Raw genomic sequence first — 17,489 nt, forward strand, 5'->3', positions numbered from 1 at the left:
CCACAACTGTAGGAAGATCTGACCCCCCACGACGGGTAAAAATGAGGGATGGGATCACTGGGACTGCTCTATTCAGAACACACCCCCTTATCTGCTGCAATTAACATTAAACCCCCCCGAACACAGCTAAATGAAAACATGAGTGCCTCAAAATATGAATGCTACCATATGCCATGCTCGGGGCTCTGTAAACTTCTCTCTATCGGCCTGTGCTCGTGAATGCCATTTGTTATTCAGTTCCCAAAGAGGGAAGGGGGATATTTAGAAAATCAGTGTTCAACCAAGTGAGCTCCGAGGGGAAAGCCACACTAGAGGGTCAAAGAGTCATTTAAAGTCAACGGATCTCTGCAGAAGCCAACCACTGTATCTCCATATATATTCTCCAACCCCTCGCGCACAAAGGAGGAGGAAGAACAGGGACGGCTATAGGACAGGAGGGGGTGTGTGGGTGTTCCAGACCATAATTTTCCTCAACTGATGAACTGTGAAATGCAACAAAAGCCCCCATTACCACAAGAGGGATTTTGAGTCCATGGAGCTATAGGAGAGAAAAGAGGGTTAAAAAAAATGCCTTTGTTAAATAAAATACACGGAGAAAGAAAAGAAAAACGTTCCCGTGTAGCAGAAATCAGACTGTGAGGGCCAACATGGTTGGTATATATTATTTGTGAGGTCTCCGGTCCCTAGAGTATGGTGACCACTTAACTGTGAGAAAACGTGATATTTCTGGGTGACTTGTAGTCAATAGCAAGAACTTTTAAAGATATTCAGAGGCTAAATCTGAGCTATGAGAGATCATCCCTTCCTTGACTTATATTCAATAGCAATTTTCTCGGAATATATCATTTCAGTATCTGGAAACCAAAGCTGAACGAGAGGGAAATATAATGTTTTTGCTTCCCGGGATGAAACGTTAGCCCTTTTCCTATTGACTTTGTTTTATACATGTAAGAGAATATGTTCTGATTTGCTCTTTCACAGTCCAACATGTGAGTTCACATTTAAACACAATAACGATCCTTCAGCTTCTCCGAGGTTCCTCGCCATAGTTTATGGTGAAGGAGGAAATGTTCTGCTTCAAATTTAAAATAAAAAAATCTACAGAAAACCCTGTGGGAGGCTGGAGCCGAGGGGGCCACCCGTCATCCTGTGATGGCAGTGTAAATGGTGAAGCAACACCGAACGCCTTGATGGAGCCCAGATATACAAGTCATACACTCACACAGCACAACATCACAGAGCAACACCTGATGTTTTCTGCATACCAACTTTTCGCTAACTTCACTTTGCCAAACTTTTTTCCCCCCTCTCTGGGAGTAGACATTTCCTCCTCTTCACACTTTCAAAAAGTCCTCCCATTTCATTCATGTACAACCAAAAGAAACAAAAACAAAAATAAACAATGACACATTGTAATGATAGGAGGTGGTGTAATATGCCATTGCTCACATTGATCACTAAACCACACCCCCTCAAGTGTTGCTACATCTGCAAAGTTTTCCATTTTCCTATGACACATGCTCAGTTTGTAATAATATTTGCAGCTCTGCTACTTAAAATTCTTGGTAAACAAAACAAAGTCTTTCATTTATTGCGGGTGGCCGTTGTTATGCCTGCTGAAAGTAAAAATATTTTCCGCATACCATGAGGTGGTTTACAACGCAGTATCCAGCGGACTCATTAAAAGGAAAAAAAAATCATTATTTTCTGTCACATGAATTATTCTGCAGTAGTAGACGCTCATAGTAAACATCGCAAAAGTTTTTGAGTAATGGGTGCGTGTACGTGCAATCCAAACGCTCTGGCTTCTGTTTGCTCTAAATACTCAGTTTCAAATAGCTTTTTTTTTTATACTCTTGGCTTTGATGATGTCAACAAGAGCAGATCTCCCTATTATGGTCATGTCATGCTCACAGCTCTGGCTGTGAGCTCAGGAGCCTTGCCCACCTGCTGTCCCCACCTTCTGTTCGTTAGAGGCAGCCAATCAGAAAAATGTGGGCTTAGAGGGAGGAGGAAGAAGCTTATTTTAGATGGAGGATGAACTGAGCAGCTGCACTGAGGGCCAGGATTATTTTCAAGTGTGAATCATGCAAAGCTCCTCTAGCAGAGCTCCAGATCAAAAATATGTTAGTAGAAATGAGGATAATAGGTCCCATTTAATATTTCCAAGTGAATGACTGTGAAACAATTTGAGAGTCTGATCAAAGACTGTATCCATAATCAAACCTGGTGCACCTTCCATTGTGTTTTAGTGTCTGCTAGAAAGTACATGAAAATATTCACAATGAAAGAATATATAATAACTATAATAACTTAAAACTAGGTTTGAAAACTCCAAAGATGTTTTTCCATAGCAACTCTGAATTTCTGCTATCAACAGTATCTCCCATTTCAAACATGTCAACTCAGTTTGCAGAACGGCTGGAAATGCACCTCTTCAGGGAATTACAGCATAATAAAATCAACGCTAATCCAATTGATTTGGAAATATTACAGAAGGTACTGTTTGTGTTGTATGTGCGGTTTCACTTGGCAACAAACTCAAACAAATGCATAGCACAACAAAGTAAGTGAATTTAGGCTCTGTATCCAGTGTGAATACAAGGTTCGCACTGCGGTTAACTGGTTACATCAGAAAATTAGCTGTTCTTATTCTTTTGCTAGCCTGCTGTTTCCTGACTCTAGTAATTGCTACTTACATGAGAGGAAACACACTTTGCTGTTGTGTCTTTGTGTCTGGATCCTTGATCATAGCACAAAGATGATGTGGCAACCATACACTCAAAACTCCATGAATTCATATCAGAAACTGAAATTTAAAACAAAAGTACTGCTATACAAGGCTGAGCCACAACATGCCCATAACAGGAAGTGGGATTTTCTGCCAACACCTGTTTAATGGACTTCTCTTGAGCCTGGTCTGGGCTGGCTGACAAGCCCATGTTCATATTGGTGCTCGAAGGCTCGGGAGAAGGAGCGCTTGGAAATAAGAAAATGATAAAAATTCAGCCGGTGCCCGACGCTCATGCAAAGTTTATAGCACAGGATGTGTCGGACAGAATATGATGAGATCCTCCCCTCACTGCGGTATCTGTAACCTTCACACTGGTCAGCTACAGTGTGGGTGTCTAACAGTTATCTGCTGTCTTAGACAATATTAGATCTATTCTCGCCGTGCCGGCAGTTGAATTCATCAAGCTACAAAATTAAAGATTGAAAGGTTCATATTTGGAGAACACGGGGGAAAAGTGTGCAGGCTGTAGGTTTCAACTCATTAAATATGAATGTTAACACTACATGACTGACATTATAGAAACCCATCTGTTAGTCTGTATAATAACTAAACAGTTCTGTTTACTTAATATCACCCTTTGTAAATAAGGAAGCAGCCAAAAGCAGCTTCTTCATTAGTAAATCCAATTTGTATTTTTCATTATTTATTTATTTATTTTTTAATTATTGTTGCCAGAGAGTCTGGACCGTGCAGCGATTTTGCACTCTGGTCACAGTGGCGGCTCAAATCCTTAAAAAAGGAAAACAAAATAATTTTCTCACAAAAATAAAATACAGTAAAATTTAAAATTTCCTGATTTCTCTGCATAATTGGAGAAATTAGCAATTTTGTCTTTTTCTATGCTCAGACAATGTGAAATCACACAAAGCAGAGATGCTGACAGTCCAAAAGCTTTAAGAAGGGAACAAAAAGTAGGGAACTAAACAAACAAATGTATTTAACACAGTAGTAGTGTTGCAGCTTTAAGGCAGGGATGACTCCTGGAGTTGCTTTCTCACTGTATCTGCTTTATTTCACAATCCGATCATCACAAAAACATACAGCAGCTCCTCTCCGACTCCTAGCCCTTTGCTGCGGTGGAAAAAGAACCACTCCAAAACCCCTTCCAGGAACATATGTACAAAAGAGTTTTCCTAACACACCAATGGGGCGTTCAATGCCATCTGGTTAATATGAGTACTCTGGCAGAATAACAGTTCAAATGAAAAATATACCAGAACAAACAAGCAACCAAAAAAGAAGTGTGGGGTACCTTTGAACCAATGAACAAAGTATAACCATTTATACTTTTTAACATAACCCGGCCCCGTCGATATGTGTATCTCTCACACTCTCCCCCACTCGAGAAATGTCGTCCCGACATAAATGTACCTTATAATCGACAATCCATAGAGAACAATAGAATGGCATGGACTATGTACCAGGTTACATTACACCCTTCTTTTTTTTTTTTTAAGTTACCCAAACTACCGTGCACTGTAGTTGTGTATACTCCTGATATAATCAGTTCAGCTTTTTTTTTTTTTTGTCCACAATTCAATCTATCAAATTACCATGCTATTTGTACTCTCCTGTAAAGGCATTAACTTTGTCCACATCTCATCTGAACACTAAGCATCTTCCCTTTACTCATACACATGTTCGGCCTGCAATCCATGTGTCACAATATTTCAATCAACATAGGTACATTTGTTACAATCTGAAATAGTGGTACCAAGTGTAAACATTATATCTTCCCCTTTTACCAAGGTCGCCAGTAACCTTGAATATTCACACATTTGGTGGCCACTATTCTTTCTTCAAGACTTGGTTGTCCAAGTTTACTATAGGTCAAAGTCTGTGGTCTCCTCCTTTCTCTCTTTGGGTATGGACTTGGCTGGTCTGTTTCCAAAGCCTCTTCGACATCAGAGCTGCTGTCCACCTCCCCTGCCCCCACAATAGCCACATCCTCTGGTTCCCTATTGTCCATTTTCTCCTCATCAGCTTGGCTGGGGTCCCCCTGGCCATCTCCTGACATGTGAGGAAGCTCATCTGGCTCACCCCCGTCCCTTAGTGGCATAAACTCTGCCGCTGTGGGGTCCAATGTAGGTGAACACTGAGGCTCAGGATAAGGCCAGGTGAAAACCGCATCAGAAAACTCATCTGTGTCCTCCTCCTCCTCACTCCCCACTTGTGTCGGAGTCATGCATGTTTGTTTCCGTTTGTTATAATGTCTTTTCCTTGTTTTAGTACTAGTTACAGTTGCCTCCTTATCTGCTGGGAGCGGAAGAAAATCGCAAGGCAACAACATATTCCTGTGCAAAATCCTTGTCCTGCCTTTACCATTCTCTGGCTCTAACTCAAACACAGGACTGTCCTCTCCCTTTTGTCTTTTAATGATGTAGATGTTGTCTTCCCAATAGGAGCGGATTTTACCTGGCCCACCCCTCTCCACAACATTTCTAACAAGGACACGACTCCCTATTTGAAGTGGTGGACCATGCACACTTTTGTTGTACTGCCTTTTACCTCGGTCAGCTGACTTAGCTGCATTTTTGGAGGCGACAGTGTAAGCTTCAGCCATTCTCCTTCTCCATCTGTCCACATAGTCCTGGTAGGAGCCTGAACTGTCCTCCTGCTCAATGCCAAAGAGAAGGTCAACTGGTAACCGTGGTGACCTACCAAACATTAGGAGAAAAGGAGGGTAGCCAGTGGCCTCATTAACAGTACAATTGTAGGCATGTACAACTTTATGGAGGTGGCTTTTCCAGTCTCTTTTCTGTTCCTCTGTTAGTGTTCTTAACATCGAGAGCAAGGTCCTGTTGAATCTTTCGGTCTGCCCATTTCCTTGTGGGTGATAAGGAGTAGTGTGTGACCCTTTAACACCAGCCAGTTCTTTTAAATGGTGCAATAGTCTATTCTCAAACTCTCGCCCCAAATCGTGGTGTAGTTTTTCTGGAAAACCAAACCTGAGACAATAATCATTGAATAGTTTTTCTGCTACAGTCTTAGCTGTCTTATTTGTAGTTGCGTAGGCCTGAGCGAAGCGGGTGTAGTGGTCCATAACTACAAGTATGTATTCACACCCCCCCTTGCATTGCTCCAGGTGCAAAAAGTCAACTGAAACCAACTGAAATGGATGAGTGGTCTCTATGCTCAACATAGGTGCCCGTGCCTGTCTGTTTGGCTTCCTCTGTTTGAGACACTCACAAACATTACTGACAAAGTGTTCAATGTCTCTTTGCATCTTAGGCCAGAAGAAACGATCCCTAATTAAATTTAGGGTCCTTTCTGATCCCAAGTGGCCCATCTGTTGGTGTAGTTCTTTGAGCACTAGTGGGTGGTAAACTGAGGGGAGAACTAGTTGTTTTTTGTGTCGAGTCTCTCTGAACATAGTTCCATCCTCTCTGATTTTCAGTTTGCTCCACTCTCTAGCCAATGCTTTAAACTCAGTGCTCTCAGTCTTAATTTCCTGTGTGGTGGGCCTTTTGTTTTGCACTACAGACTCGTACATTTTACCTATCACGGGGTCTTGCCGCTGTGCTGCACAGATTTCCTCTCTCGGTATTGGCTGAATCATGTCCAGCAGTTCCTCTGCTTGTGTTTGATGCTGAAGGGTGTGGAAGGAGACAGCGTTAAACATTAGAGCTTCTGTTTGCTGCACTAATATGCCCTGCTGTGAGGCTACAACCACGTCCTGGCTAACCGTCTGTGTACAGCAGTTCATATAGTCCTCAAAATCGAGGGGCATCCTGGATAAAAAATCTGCATCTGCATTTGTTTTTCCTGGCCTGTATTTTATCGTAAAGTTGAAATCTGCGAGCTCAGCCACCCAACGCTGACCTGATGCATTCAACTTTGCTGTCGTTAACACATAGGTGAGTGGATTATTATCTGTATAAACCACAAACGATGGCGCATGCAGCAAATAATCTCTGAAGCGCTCACAGACAGCCCATTTGAGAGCTAAAAACTCCAGTTTGCCAGCATGCATATGGTAATTTTTTTCTGGCGGCGTTAACGTTCTAGATCCATAAGCTATGACTCTTAACTTGCCATTACTGCGCTGGTAGAGCACTGCTCCTAACCCTGCTTGAGAAGCATCAGTATGAAGCACAAATGGTTGGTCTAGATCAGGGTAGCCTAGGATCGGAGGACTGGCCAGTTTATTGACTAAGTAAGACAAAACCTGATGGTGTGACTCTGTCCATTTCACAGGGGCTGATGAAGGCAACTGTCCTTTAGCCTGTTTGTTTTTCTCCTTCCTTCTCTTGTTCTGTGTTTTTAAGTCCTGTGGGCTACTTTTAGCATTTGTTTGGGCTGCTAGCAGTTCATACAAAGGTTTGGCGATACGTGAAAAGTCCTGTATATAGGCTCTATAATAAGATAGGAAGCCCAAAATCTGTCTCACTTCCCCCACTGTACTAGGGTGTTTCTCTTTAAGTGACATCACGGAGGCGACTTCTGCTGGATCCATACTATGGCCATCTTTTGACACCACTCTACCCAAAAACCTGACCTTAGGCTTGAACAGTTCACATTTCTTAGCAGTAAGTTTGACCCCATGTCTCTGATACCTTTGTAGCACGGCTCTTACATGCTCAACATGGTCCTCAAAAGATTTACTGTGGACCAAATTGTCATCAAGGTACGGTAGACAGATATCATCACGCAGACCCCAAAGACACTCCTCCATGCTCCTCTGGAACTCTGCTGGGGCGGAGCTGAGTCCAAATGGGATTCTAACCCACTGGTATAAACCCCAGGGGGTGATGAATGCAGTGAGTGGCTGACTGTCTTCGTCTAGGAATCCTTGATGATAAGCCTTTCCCTGGTCTAGTACTGTAAACCAGGAGATACCAGTGAGGCTGTCCAACATGTCCTGTATCCTGGGAATAGGATGTCTGTCAGGCACCGATTTGCGATTAAGTTCTCGATAATCCACACAAAGTCTGAGGTCACCGGACTTTTTCCTAACACAGACTATCGGTGACGAATAAGGCGACTTGGATTTTGTAACCCACCCCCTATTGATCAAGTCTTGCAGGTAAGCTTTTACTTCCTGATGCAGAGGTTTAGGCACACTGTTGTAAGTCTTTTGAACTGGTGTTTGGTCGTTGAGGGTGATGTGCATCCGAAGGCTAGGAATGCAGCCTACATCATTTTCATCTTTTGCAAAAGCTTTGCATTCCTCCCTAAGCATCATCCTCACCGCCGACTGTTGGCCACTCGTTAGATGGTCTAGAACTACAGGGGGATCCCAAACACCACTTGTCTCACCTGTGGGGGCTAATGGGACTTCGACACCTGCATCGTCTGCTGTTTTAGTTGTTGGAGTTTCTACAGGTTTTAGGGCAGCTGGGTATATTGCTTTTACGCCCTCAATGTGCCCCAGGACCACACGCGGATCTACAGTAATATTATGGCATGTGGTATTTGTGACAGATACTGGGACCATGGCTGAGTTGCCCCTTTTTACTTTAAACAATACTTCCTGCAAATGAAGCCCCTCAGGCAGGCTGGGGTTCAGAACAGGACAAAATAACATTACAGTGTCCTCGTCAGCCTGTATGCGTGTGCGACAGCGAATGGTAGTAGCTTCACTAGGGCCTAAAACAACTTTACTCCGCCCTGTCTTGACTTGGATCTCTTCTGCAGCTGTTCGATGTGTCTCTATCAACTGGATAAAAGTCTTAGCAGATCCGACGTCAATACCAAAAGCACTACTCACAATATTTGCAGCACAGTCACTGTTTTTAACACCCTGTTGTTTAAGTTGCTCGTTGATGATCTCTTCTATAACATTGTATCCAATAATGGGATCCTGAGCTACATTTGGGTCACTAGAGACCAATACGGGCACTAGGAGACTCGAGCTGGTCGTCTCCACCCCCGTCAGTCTAAACTCTACAGGGACCCACCCCATAAATGGTATCTCTGTCTGATTAGCTGCGAGCCCATTTAATGGTTCTGAACCTAAGAGTTCATCTATCCCCCTGATAGTGGTGTGAGGTAAGTGCTCGACTCTCCAGTTCTCATTTATTACGGTAGCCTGTGCACCCGTGTCCCACAATGCGGTGACTGGTACATTGTCAAAGGTGCATCTCACCATTTTTCGTCTACCAATCAGCTTCACTAATTTTTGTCCTTGCTTATCTGATAGAAGGTCAGAATATCCCATGTATGACAACCACCCCTTTTTCTCTCTTTCCCTCAAATGTTGTTCAACTAGCCTCACCGCTTTACATACATGTTTGTGATGGTGCCAGTGTTGTCCCTGACAGGCTTTAGAACAGTAACTGACAGATGAGCAGCCTGCACACCTCTGGAGTGGGGTGCTGACCGACTCTCTCTGGTGGCAGCAACCACAGCGGCGGGACTCCTGATGTGGCGGTGGGGTCACTGCTGGTCCCGTGGCAGTGGCCCTCTGGCGTTTCCCTGCAGCTGAAGTGGAGCTCGGCATCCTCTGGAGATGTGGCCAGGCTGGCCACACTTAAAGCAGTGGGTGCAGTTGTCTCCCTCTCCGTTGCTCTGGCAGGTCCTGCAGCCTTTCTTCCTCCAGGTACCCGCGGCAGCATCTGATGTCCTCTTTGTAGTCTGCGACTTGCCAGCGTTCAGGGAAGCAAGAACCATCTGCCTCACCTCTGCAACCTCGTTCCTCAGCTCTTTCACCAGGTCGTGCATTTCGGGTGGAGGATGATTTTTCTTGTCTTCCTTGGTGGCGGGGATCTGTGAGCTGCTGCGTGGTTCATCCCTAGTATGTAGCTCATTGATTCTTGGTGGTTTTGTATTGTTCCTCTTTAACTTGTTCAGTCTTTCTGTCTCGAGATTGGCAGCTTCATTTAGTTTCTCAATCAGCATTTCATCAGTCACATCTGGGTTGTCAAGAAGGGCTTTAATCTGGAACTTTATGTTGTCATTTTGCAGCCCAGTACCCACTGATCTCAAAAACTTCCCTTTTACCAGGTCCCGACTGTAGTGTTCTGCTTCTTTGTCCTTGGATGCGTACAGGAGGCGATCTTTAAGCTCAATGGCTCTGAATAAAAAGTCTTGAGCTGACTCTTTTGGATCTTGGGAAATATTTATCAGTTTTTGGTACAAATCAGATGTGTCATCTTCTCGGTAATGTCCTTTTAATATTGTCTTTAACTGTGTGAGTGTCAAATCAGTCTTTATTTCAAGCATATCACGCAGTTTGAGACCTGGATTGATGGCTCTTATCACTGCTTCAATAACTTCTGACTCACTGTGGCCTTTGCGGAGTCCATTTTCCATCTGATGCAGCAGGTTGGTATAGGACAGCCGATCGCGCTGCCCTCCCTCACCTATTTGGCCACAGATGCGAAACTCCCTGCGAATTGTCACCTCTGGTACTTTAGAAGACAGCAGGTTCGGGGCAGCGTCCGCCATCTTGAGTTTCTGCCCTATCGCTCTAACTTCTTCCTGCAGCTCGTCATACTTGTCTCTTGCGTCTGAAGGGCGGGAAAAATCACTCTCGGCCGTATTGTCTTTAGCTTTATATTCGCCCAAAAACGATAAAAGTTCTTTCACAAACTGTACAGCATCGTCTGGTGTATAACTGTTTTCCACCTCGTCCAGTTTATGTTCTATAACTTTCATCAGTTGGCGTCTGGAAGTGTCTTTTGTAGGCTCATTTAGCGGTGTAGCAAAGCCTTTCACCTTATAACCCACTTCTATGAGCTGATCACGACTTAGCTGGCAGAGTGTGGCGGTGATCTTATCTCGTCGGGCTTCTATCTCCATTGTGGGTACTCACAAGCTTGTCTTTAGTCCGTCAGATTTCAGGTCCGGTGCTTGGAGAAAGGTTTTTCTTCAGCCGTGCGGTAGCGCTAACGTTAGCCGCTAATGGCGCTAACCAGGCTTCTGCTTCACTCTCGTGCGGGAAGTTCTTCAAACCTTCCTCCTGGCTGGCTCGCCATGATATGTTGCAGCTTTAAGGCAGGGATGACTCCTGGAGTTGCTTTCTCACTGTATCTGCTTTATTTCACAATCCGATCATCACAAAAACATACAGCAGCTCCTCTCCGACTCCTAGCCCTTTGCTGCGGTGGAAAAAGAACCACTCCAAAACCCCTTCCAGGAACATATGTACAAAAGAGTTTTCCTAACACACCAATGGGGCGTTCAATGCCATCTGGTTAATATGAGTACTCTGGCAGAATAACAGTTCAAATGAAAAATATACCAGAACAAACAAGCAACCAAAAAAGAAGTGTGGGGTACCTTTGAACCAATGAACAAAGTATAACCATTTATACTTTTTAACATAACCCGGCCCCGTCGATATGTGTATCTCTCACAGTAGCTTGATGGTTTGTTTGAGTTATTCTGGGTTTGACAGTTTCAATATACAATGTATGAAATTATATATTCAAATAAATATGTGTTTTGTTAAACACATGTCTGCCAAAGAGTAATCAAGCTGTGTCATTAAAGTTACAGTGTTAAACAGTAGCCCGGTGTTGTTAAAATCAGTGTGCATGACATTATGTTGCTGATAGAATAATTCAGTTTTTTTAAAATAATGAATGACCTCATGTTATGAGTGTAAAATATTTTTATAGTAACTTTTGGAAGCCTGGCCCACTTGTTATGGAGGATATATCGAGTACATACTTACATACATAAGTATTACTTTACCTACTGATTATATAGAGAATTTCATCTATTTTTTTAGTTGCAGATAAAACAAAAAACTAAATTGAAAAAATATCAAATCTGGTGATTTTCAGTTTACAATGCATCAGTTCATCATATTTCATTAAAGCAATAAATCTAAGCATCAAAATTGATGCAAATGGACTAATTAAAGCACAGTGTATTTAGCAGGCATGTCTGTGGGAATGTGGCTTCAGCTTGTAGCTTGTTGAAACAATAAAGTAAATTTTATGGCTCTTATGTGATGAAAACCGCTCTGCCCATAAAGGAGAGTGTTTGAAGTGTGTCACGTTAAGAAAAAAAATGAATACGCACTATACTGAGTACAACCTTCGCCTCAACTTGTTTGCTGAGGGTTGATTAGGCTAATTAAATCACAGAAAAGAGACAGAATTCCCTTGAGCGCAGATTAAAATCAGCTGTGAAAAATTCTGCTTAAACATCGCCTGCTGGGTAATTATACAAAAATAATAACTCTTTGTTTGCCACTCCAGATAGCTATCAGTAATCAAACAATGAAACAAAAAGCTATGCTGAAAGAATCTGTGGATTATCCACAGATTTTTTTTTACTCCTATTAGCTTGTTTTGGCAAAAAATTCAAAAAATGCAATAAATGTTTGCCCCTGTTTGGCAAAGATGAAAGACAATACATAAAGTGGATCACACTGATTTAGTCCTCCAGTGTTAAACAGTTCTACTGAATAGAAAATGTTTTTTTATTGGTGTTTAATTGTAACAATGTTCCTGATATCTGACCTTTTTTATACCAATCAGTGCATCTGAAATTCCATCTTTGTGCTTGTTTTTGCAATCTCACCTCACAAAAAAATCCAATATAAACTGTTTATGAGACAGACACAGACAACACTGTAGCCCTGTGAAAAAGCAGCTGTCTCTTTTCTCTCGATATCATCCTCCTCTAACCCTTGCATTGAGCGTTGCAGTATGAAATGAGACATATTGCTGCTGACAGCGCACTCGTTTTCTCAAGGAAATGTCAACGTGGAGCCCGTTGGCGGAGTGGGATGGTTGAGGCATGGGAGAGTTAAAACGCTTTGGCTGTCTCAAACCTTTAATCGGGATCAGCTTAGGAAGAGGGGAGATTTGTATACCTCTGAGTAAATCTATGGGGGCTCACAACAACCTTGCCTCCCATTCACTGGTTAATACATCTAGAAAACCTCATCTAAAAGGATGACCAAGATGCAACATCGAATAGCAGGTTATAATGGGAAAAAAAGAGTCGTTGTTACAGAAAAATGAAAGCCTTCCTAGTACTGGCTATAAGCACAAACAAATACTCCTAAGCAGGTTTTGTTCAAGATAACAAATCAATAAGTATAAAAGCACCAACTACTGACCAATCAATTCTCTTGGAAATTGGCAGCGCCATTTGTAGAAGATGTTGCAACGCTCGGTGTTCGGATCATGAGGGTCTCTTAGGAGGGCAAGAGTGTTCAGAGAAGGTCTAAACCCTCTGGCTTTCCCTGATGAGCATCAATAAGAGAGCTATAGATTCTCAGCAGAGGGAATTGCCTTTTCATTGTTCTGTAGGTCTTTGTATAGCAATATAATCCTACAACAGAGACTGATTAAAGTACTAGTAAAGTCTTGTATTTTATGTCCTTGAGAGTAAGCCTACTAACCGGGTTGAATTATGTGTTTATATATGCTCTTTTTTTTACTGGGATTTAAACATGTACACAATAAGTCAAACTTTGATTAAAAAAAATAAATATATATCTTGCATATTTGCAGCTTAAGGGGGAAAAAATAAAATACGACATGCTATGAAAAGCTTGATATGGGTATGTTTGCAGGCTTAGAAATGGCAATGGTTAACAAAGTTCACATTTTAAAGCCTATATTAGTTTCTAATGAATTATCCAAATTAGTTACAACGCCATGTGTGGTATACTGTCCTCTGACACAGCATTACAGTCCTTTGATTGAGGCTGAAATGGGGTAAAAAGGCACACACTGCACCACCTCCTAACAATCCCCATAGCTTCCTCATTTAGATGTGATTGGCTATGAAATGTACTGGCCTGCAGGACTCAGGTTTCAGCATTCATCAGCACTTCCTGGTTGTAAATTGATGGCACCGAGAGAAGCATCCAGTACTTGCACGGGAATGCAGAAGGACATCAATGCATGCAAGAGCATGGTTTCCAAACACAGTTTAATTTATATATCCACACCTACTGAGTAGACTCATTTATGTTTAATGCCACGTGCATCAAAGAAGAACAAAACTGTGCGTTACGCTGAACGATCATTTTATAGCCCAAAAAGCTCTGCGGCGAGGTAAATGAAACGCTGATAATTCCCTTGAGTGCTCTTGACTGTGATGCGGCGGCTAGACATAGAGGAAACGCAGCTACTTCTCGGTTTAATCAACCTGTACTGGGAAACAAAGACGTGTCTAAATGCAACATAATTACTTCCATTGGTTTTATAAATATGCAGCTTTTTTATGTTTTTAAGGTTTTCCAAATACACAATCATCAAAGTTAATTGTTTTGCACAAGAACTGGCTTTTTTGGAGATTGCACATTAATTTTGTATGAGCTCAAAGATGCCCTCGTGAACGCTGCACAAACCCGACCATCAGGCTGAGGCTGTGGGAGCCGTCCAGGCTTTTAAAGGCCAGTCTGAGTCTAACTGGAGGGGACCGTGAAAACTCATATGATGGCAGATTCATGTGCCGGAGTTCAGTGAATGCCAGCTTATTGCTAAGGAAAAGGTCACTGGGCTAGAAGGAGAATTAAAAAGTCTTTACTGGGGAGGGTGGTGTGTGTGATGTTGTCTTCCCTTATCTGTGACCCTGGGATGAAAGCCGCAACCCGAGATAACCACGCTCATATAAGCAGCACGCCCTCAAGCTACTGCATCTCTTTCCGTCTCGGTCTCCTCTCGTCAGGCTTCGGTGTCTGTTACCTTCAGCACTCCAGGAAGCAGACACAACGCTTTAAAATACACCCGCCTCTACGAGCGCAAAATCAATTACCAGAGAGATGGAATTCTCCGATAATGCAGCATAATGATAATTGCCCTGGATCTGCCGTGATTTGACTTATGATACAAACCACTATTGGCATTGTAGCAGCGTATTGGCAGCCAGAGTAGCTGAAATATCAATGATAATTGTTCCAATGTTGATTCGGAGCCACGTTACTGCCTGGGGTAAACATAAACCAATTGCACAGAATTGGACTCCATGGTAAGCAGCAGGGGTCATATTTCATTGATGTTTGTGTGATTTGCGATCAGCACAGTGCAGCAAGAGAGAGGAAATGGTTATGTGGGAGCTAACCGCTGCCTGTTTAATTGAAGCACTCCTATCACATCGACTGCCGGAGACACGAGGGCGACAGCGCGGCACAAACTCGCGCTAATTCAATAAGCAATAATCACACTGTTGTTAAGAGGCTGGCATTAATAATCACAAACTCCCTCTCAGTGAGTCTAGAAATAGAACATAGATCAAAAACGGATGGCTGCTCGTCCAGGATTCAGCCAGTTTATCCACAGCATAGCCGCGGCAGGCCGCACAGATACTACGACGCGCTTCAGACTCAGATGTGGATCGCTCGGAGGTCAGGGAGTCACCCGGAGGGGAAAGAAAAGCAGAGGGTGGCTGCATTTTGACAATGACCTCGCAGATATGGAATCCCATGCCCTCTAACTCACTTTGCCTTCAACCAACCTTGGAGTCAGCCAATCACAGGAGTCAGCATTTTTCAAAAGTGCCTCAGAGATGTCGGGCTGAATAATGTGTCCTATGAATAAAACACATTAGCTACAAAACATGCTGAATTATTCACATTTCAGAGCCTCCTTGCCTCCCTACACTCGAGATATTAGTTCTTCAGTCATCATATGCTTCGCACACGGTCCTCGGAGTCTCTGTCTCCCTCACGTTCACTCCTTCTCACTTCTCCGTTGATCATTCTCACTGCCTTTGTCATCTGTGTTTTGTTAATCCCTCTCTGTTTCTCTGTCTCTCCCCTCAGCTGACGTTCTGCTGATGGCGAGTGTCTATTTATACTCCCAAAGTTACTACTTTTCCTGGAACATCTCACTATTTATCTAAAGAGCTCTTGAAGCCGTTGAGGAGTACATTTGTTCTGAGAGAATCTTTGATGATTTGGTAACACACGGTGGCCCAAAATGGATTCATCATTCAGCGCTAATCTGAGGCGACCAGCTGTGAGCTTCAGAGCTAAAAGGACCTGAAATAAGGAGGAGGGTGTTTTGCTAATTAAATACTTGACCTAATATGCATCTTTTGCTCATTTCACTTTCAGCTCCATCAGGAATTTGTAATTTTCATGATTGCGATATAATTTGCAGAATCAACACCATCGCTGACACTTGAAAGGGTAAACCAATCAACCAGTCGCTGCTTTGAATTTTGCTTTTTTAAATCAGTCTGATCCCGCAAAACATCCCCATCATTTGCTGGGTAGTTCCTTGTTGAATTTGTTGTGATATTAAATGCTCGTTGGATAATTTTCTAAAATGTGTTTAATTATTTTATTTATTCCAACTCCACTTTAAAGTGTTTTTTGATCATAAAACTGAAAATAAATACAGTAAGAAATCCTGCTGATGCGTACAGTTTGGCCCTGCAGGTCACAGCATTAAAATGTTTATATATGAGAAAATATTTTCCTCACAGAAGAACATCTAACATCTTTTTTCAGAGCTTCCCAAAAAAATAACAAAAGAATAATAAGGAATGCTGTGTGACTGATTAATATGTCTGAACACTGCATGGGTAAAAACATTGTGCATATACCATCATGCACCACACTGTTATATTTTTAGTCCACCTGTGCACTATTTCACCCACCCAGAAACTGTTTGAATTTTTAAGCCACTCACTCATCCACAAACATGGGTGCAACAGCAAAGCTGTGCTGGGACGTCTCTTTACTCTGAAAGCAGAACGACTGAGGAAGCTGTATTTCTATATGAGGCTTTTGTGTGTGCAGAGAAAGAGGTGAGCGCTTGTGTTTTCATTGAAAAGTCACATTATACTGTGTTTTCTGCCGTGTCAACAGCACATCAGACAGTGTTTGCAGTGCACACCAAGAAGCAGCTCTCTAAACAGCAGAACATGACGTCAATGGGCACAAGCCTCTATTTCTTCAGCCACAGTAAGGTATCTGAGTCACACAGGCTTTTGAAAGTGTCTGTCATGGCTGTGGGGTTGAACAAGCCGAGAAGCAACTTGATACACAGGAACAGATAAGAAAGACGCCTTAGGTTGTCTTTTTTTCCCCTACTAGGTGTACAACTTAAAAAAAAAAGTTTCACTTTTCAGCGTACTCACCAGGGCACAGTACGTCTCTGGAGGGTCTCCACAAGTGATGTTGGGAGGATCTAGAGTCACCTTTAGGTACTGGGTCATATCTGCTGCCTCGGGTTGGCAGGCCATGTAGTCCCAGGTTAAGCCTTCATCTGAATAAACCTGGGACTTGCACACATCGTAATGTCCCCATGCTGCAGCAGGGTAGTGCTGCATGGCTGCCTGGCAAACACCAGTCCACAGTGCCTGCAGCGTCAGCGCAAAGTGGAAACGCATGACTGGCCCTTTCTCAGCTCCTTGTTAAGGAGCCGTATCTCCTTCTGAAGGGTGTACAAACAAGGGATCGCTCTTCGACTTCCACTTACTAAAATTCACTCAAGAAGAGTGAGGAGGCATGCCAAACTCCCTTTCGGTGGAGCACGGGTTGCTTTACGAGTGTTTTTCAGTACAATTTCTGTCTCTTTCAGGTTTTCGAGGGGCGGTGGATGATTTGAGGGATGGTGAGGCTACCAGCCCATTGAGAAGATAAGACAGGACCGAGGGAGGGAGGAGGATGGTGGAGGAGAGAAGGAAGAGGAAGAGGGGGGAGGCAAGACGGAGATAGCCCTCTGACACGCTGATAGGAAGATGAGTGACGGGTCTCCTCAGCTTGCCTGGCTGTCAATCATGGTACTCGTCCTGCGTGACGATCTGGCACTGCAGAGAAACAGGAGAAGGA

At 43.0% G+C, this 17,489-nt stretch overlaps 1 protein-coding gene across 2 annotated transcripts in view; it reads right to left on the reverse strand.

Moving 5' to 3' along the window:
* The window catches only part of ntng1a (netrin g1a), a 113,341-nt gene extending 96,294 nt beyond the window's left edge, over positions 1-17,047 (reverse strand). For both annotated transcript variants that reach the window (XM_085361950.1, XM_085361951.1), the window contains exon 1: positions 16,796-17,047. In XM_085361950.1, the coding sequence (XP_085218076.1) occupies positions 16,796-17,047 (252 nt within the window). The remainder of the gene's footprint in view (positions 1-16,795) is intronic.
* Between the last annotated feature and the right edge of the window lie 442 nt (positions 17,048-17,489).

This window comes from Diplotaxodon limnothrissa, linkage group LG9, assembly GCF_057381915.1.
Source record: "Diplotaxodon limnothrissa isolate DT_005_m linkage group LG9, D_limnothrissa_male_GT1.1, whole genome shotgun sequence".
NCBI classification, from domain to species: domain Eukaryota; kingdom Metazoa; phylum Chordata; class Actinopteri; order Cichliformes; family Cichlidae; genus Diplotaxodon; species Diplotaxodon limnothrissa.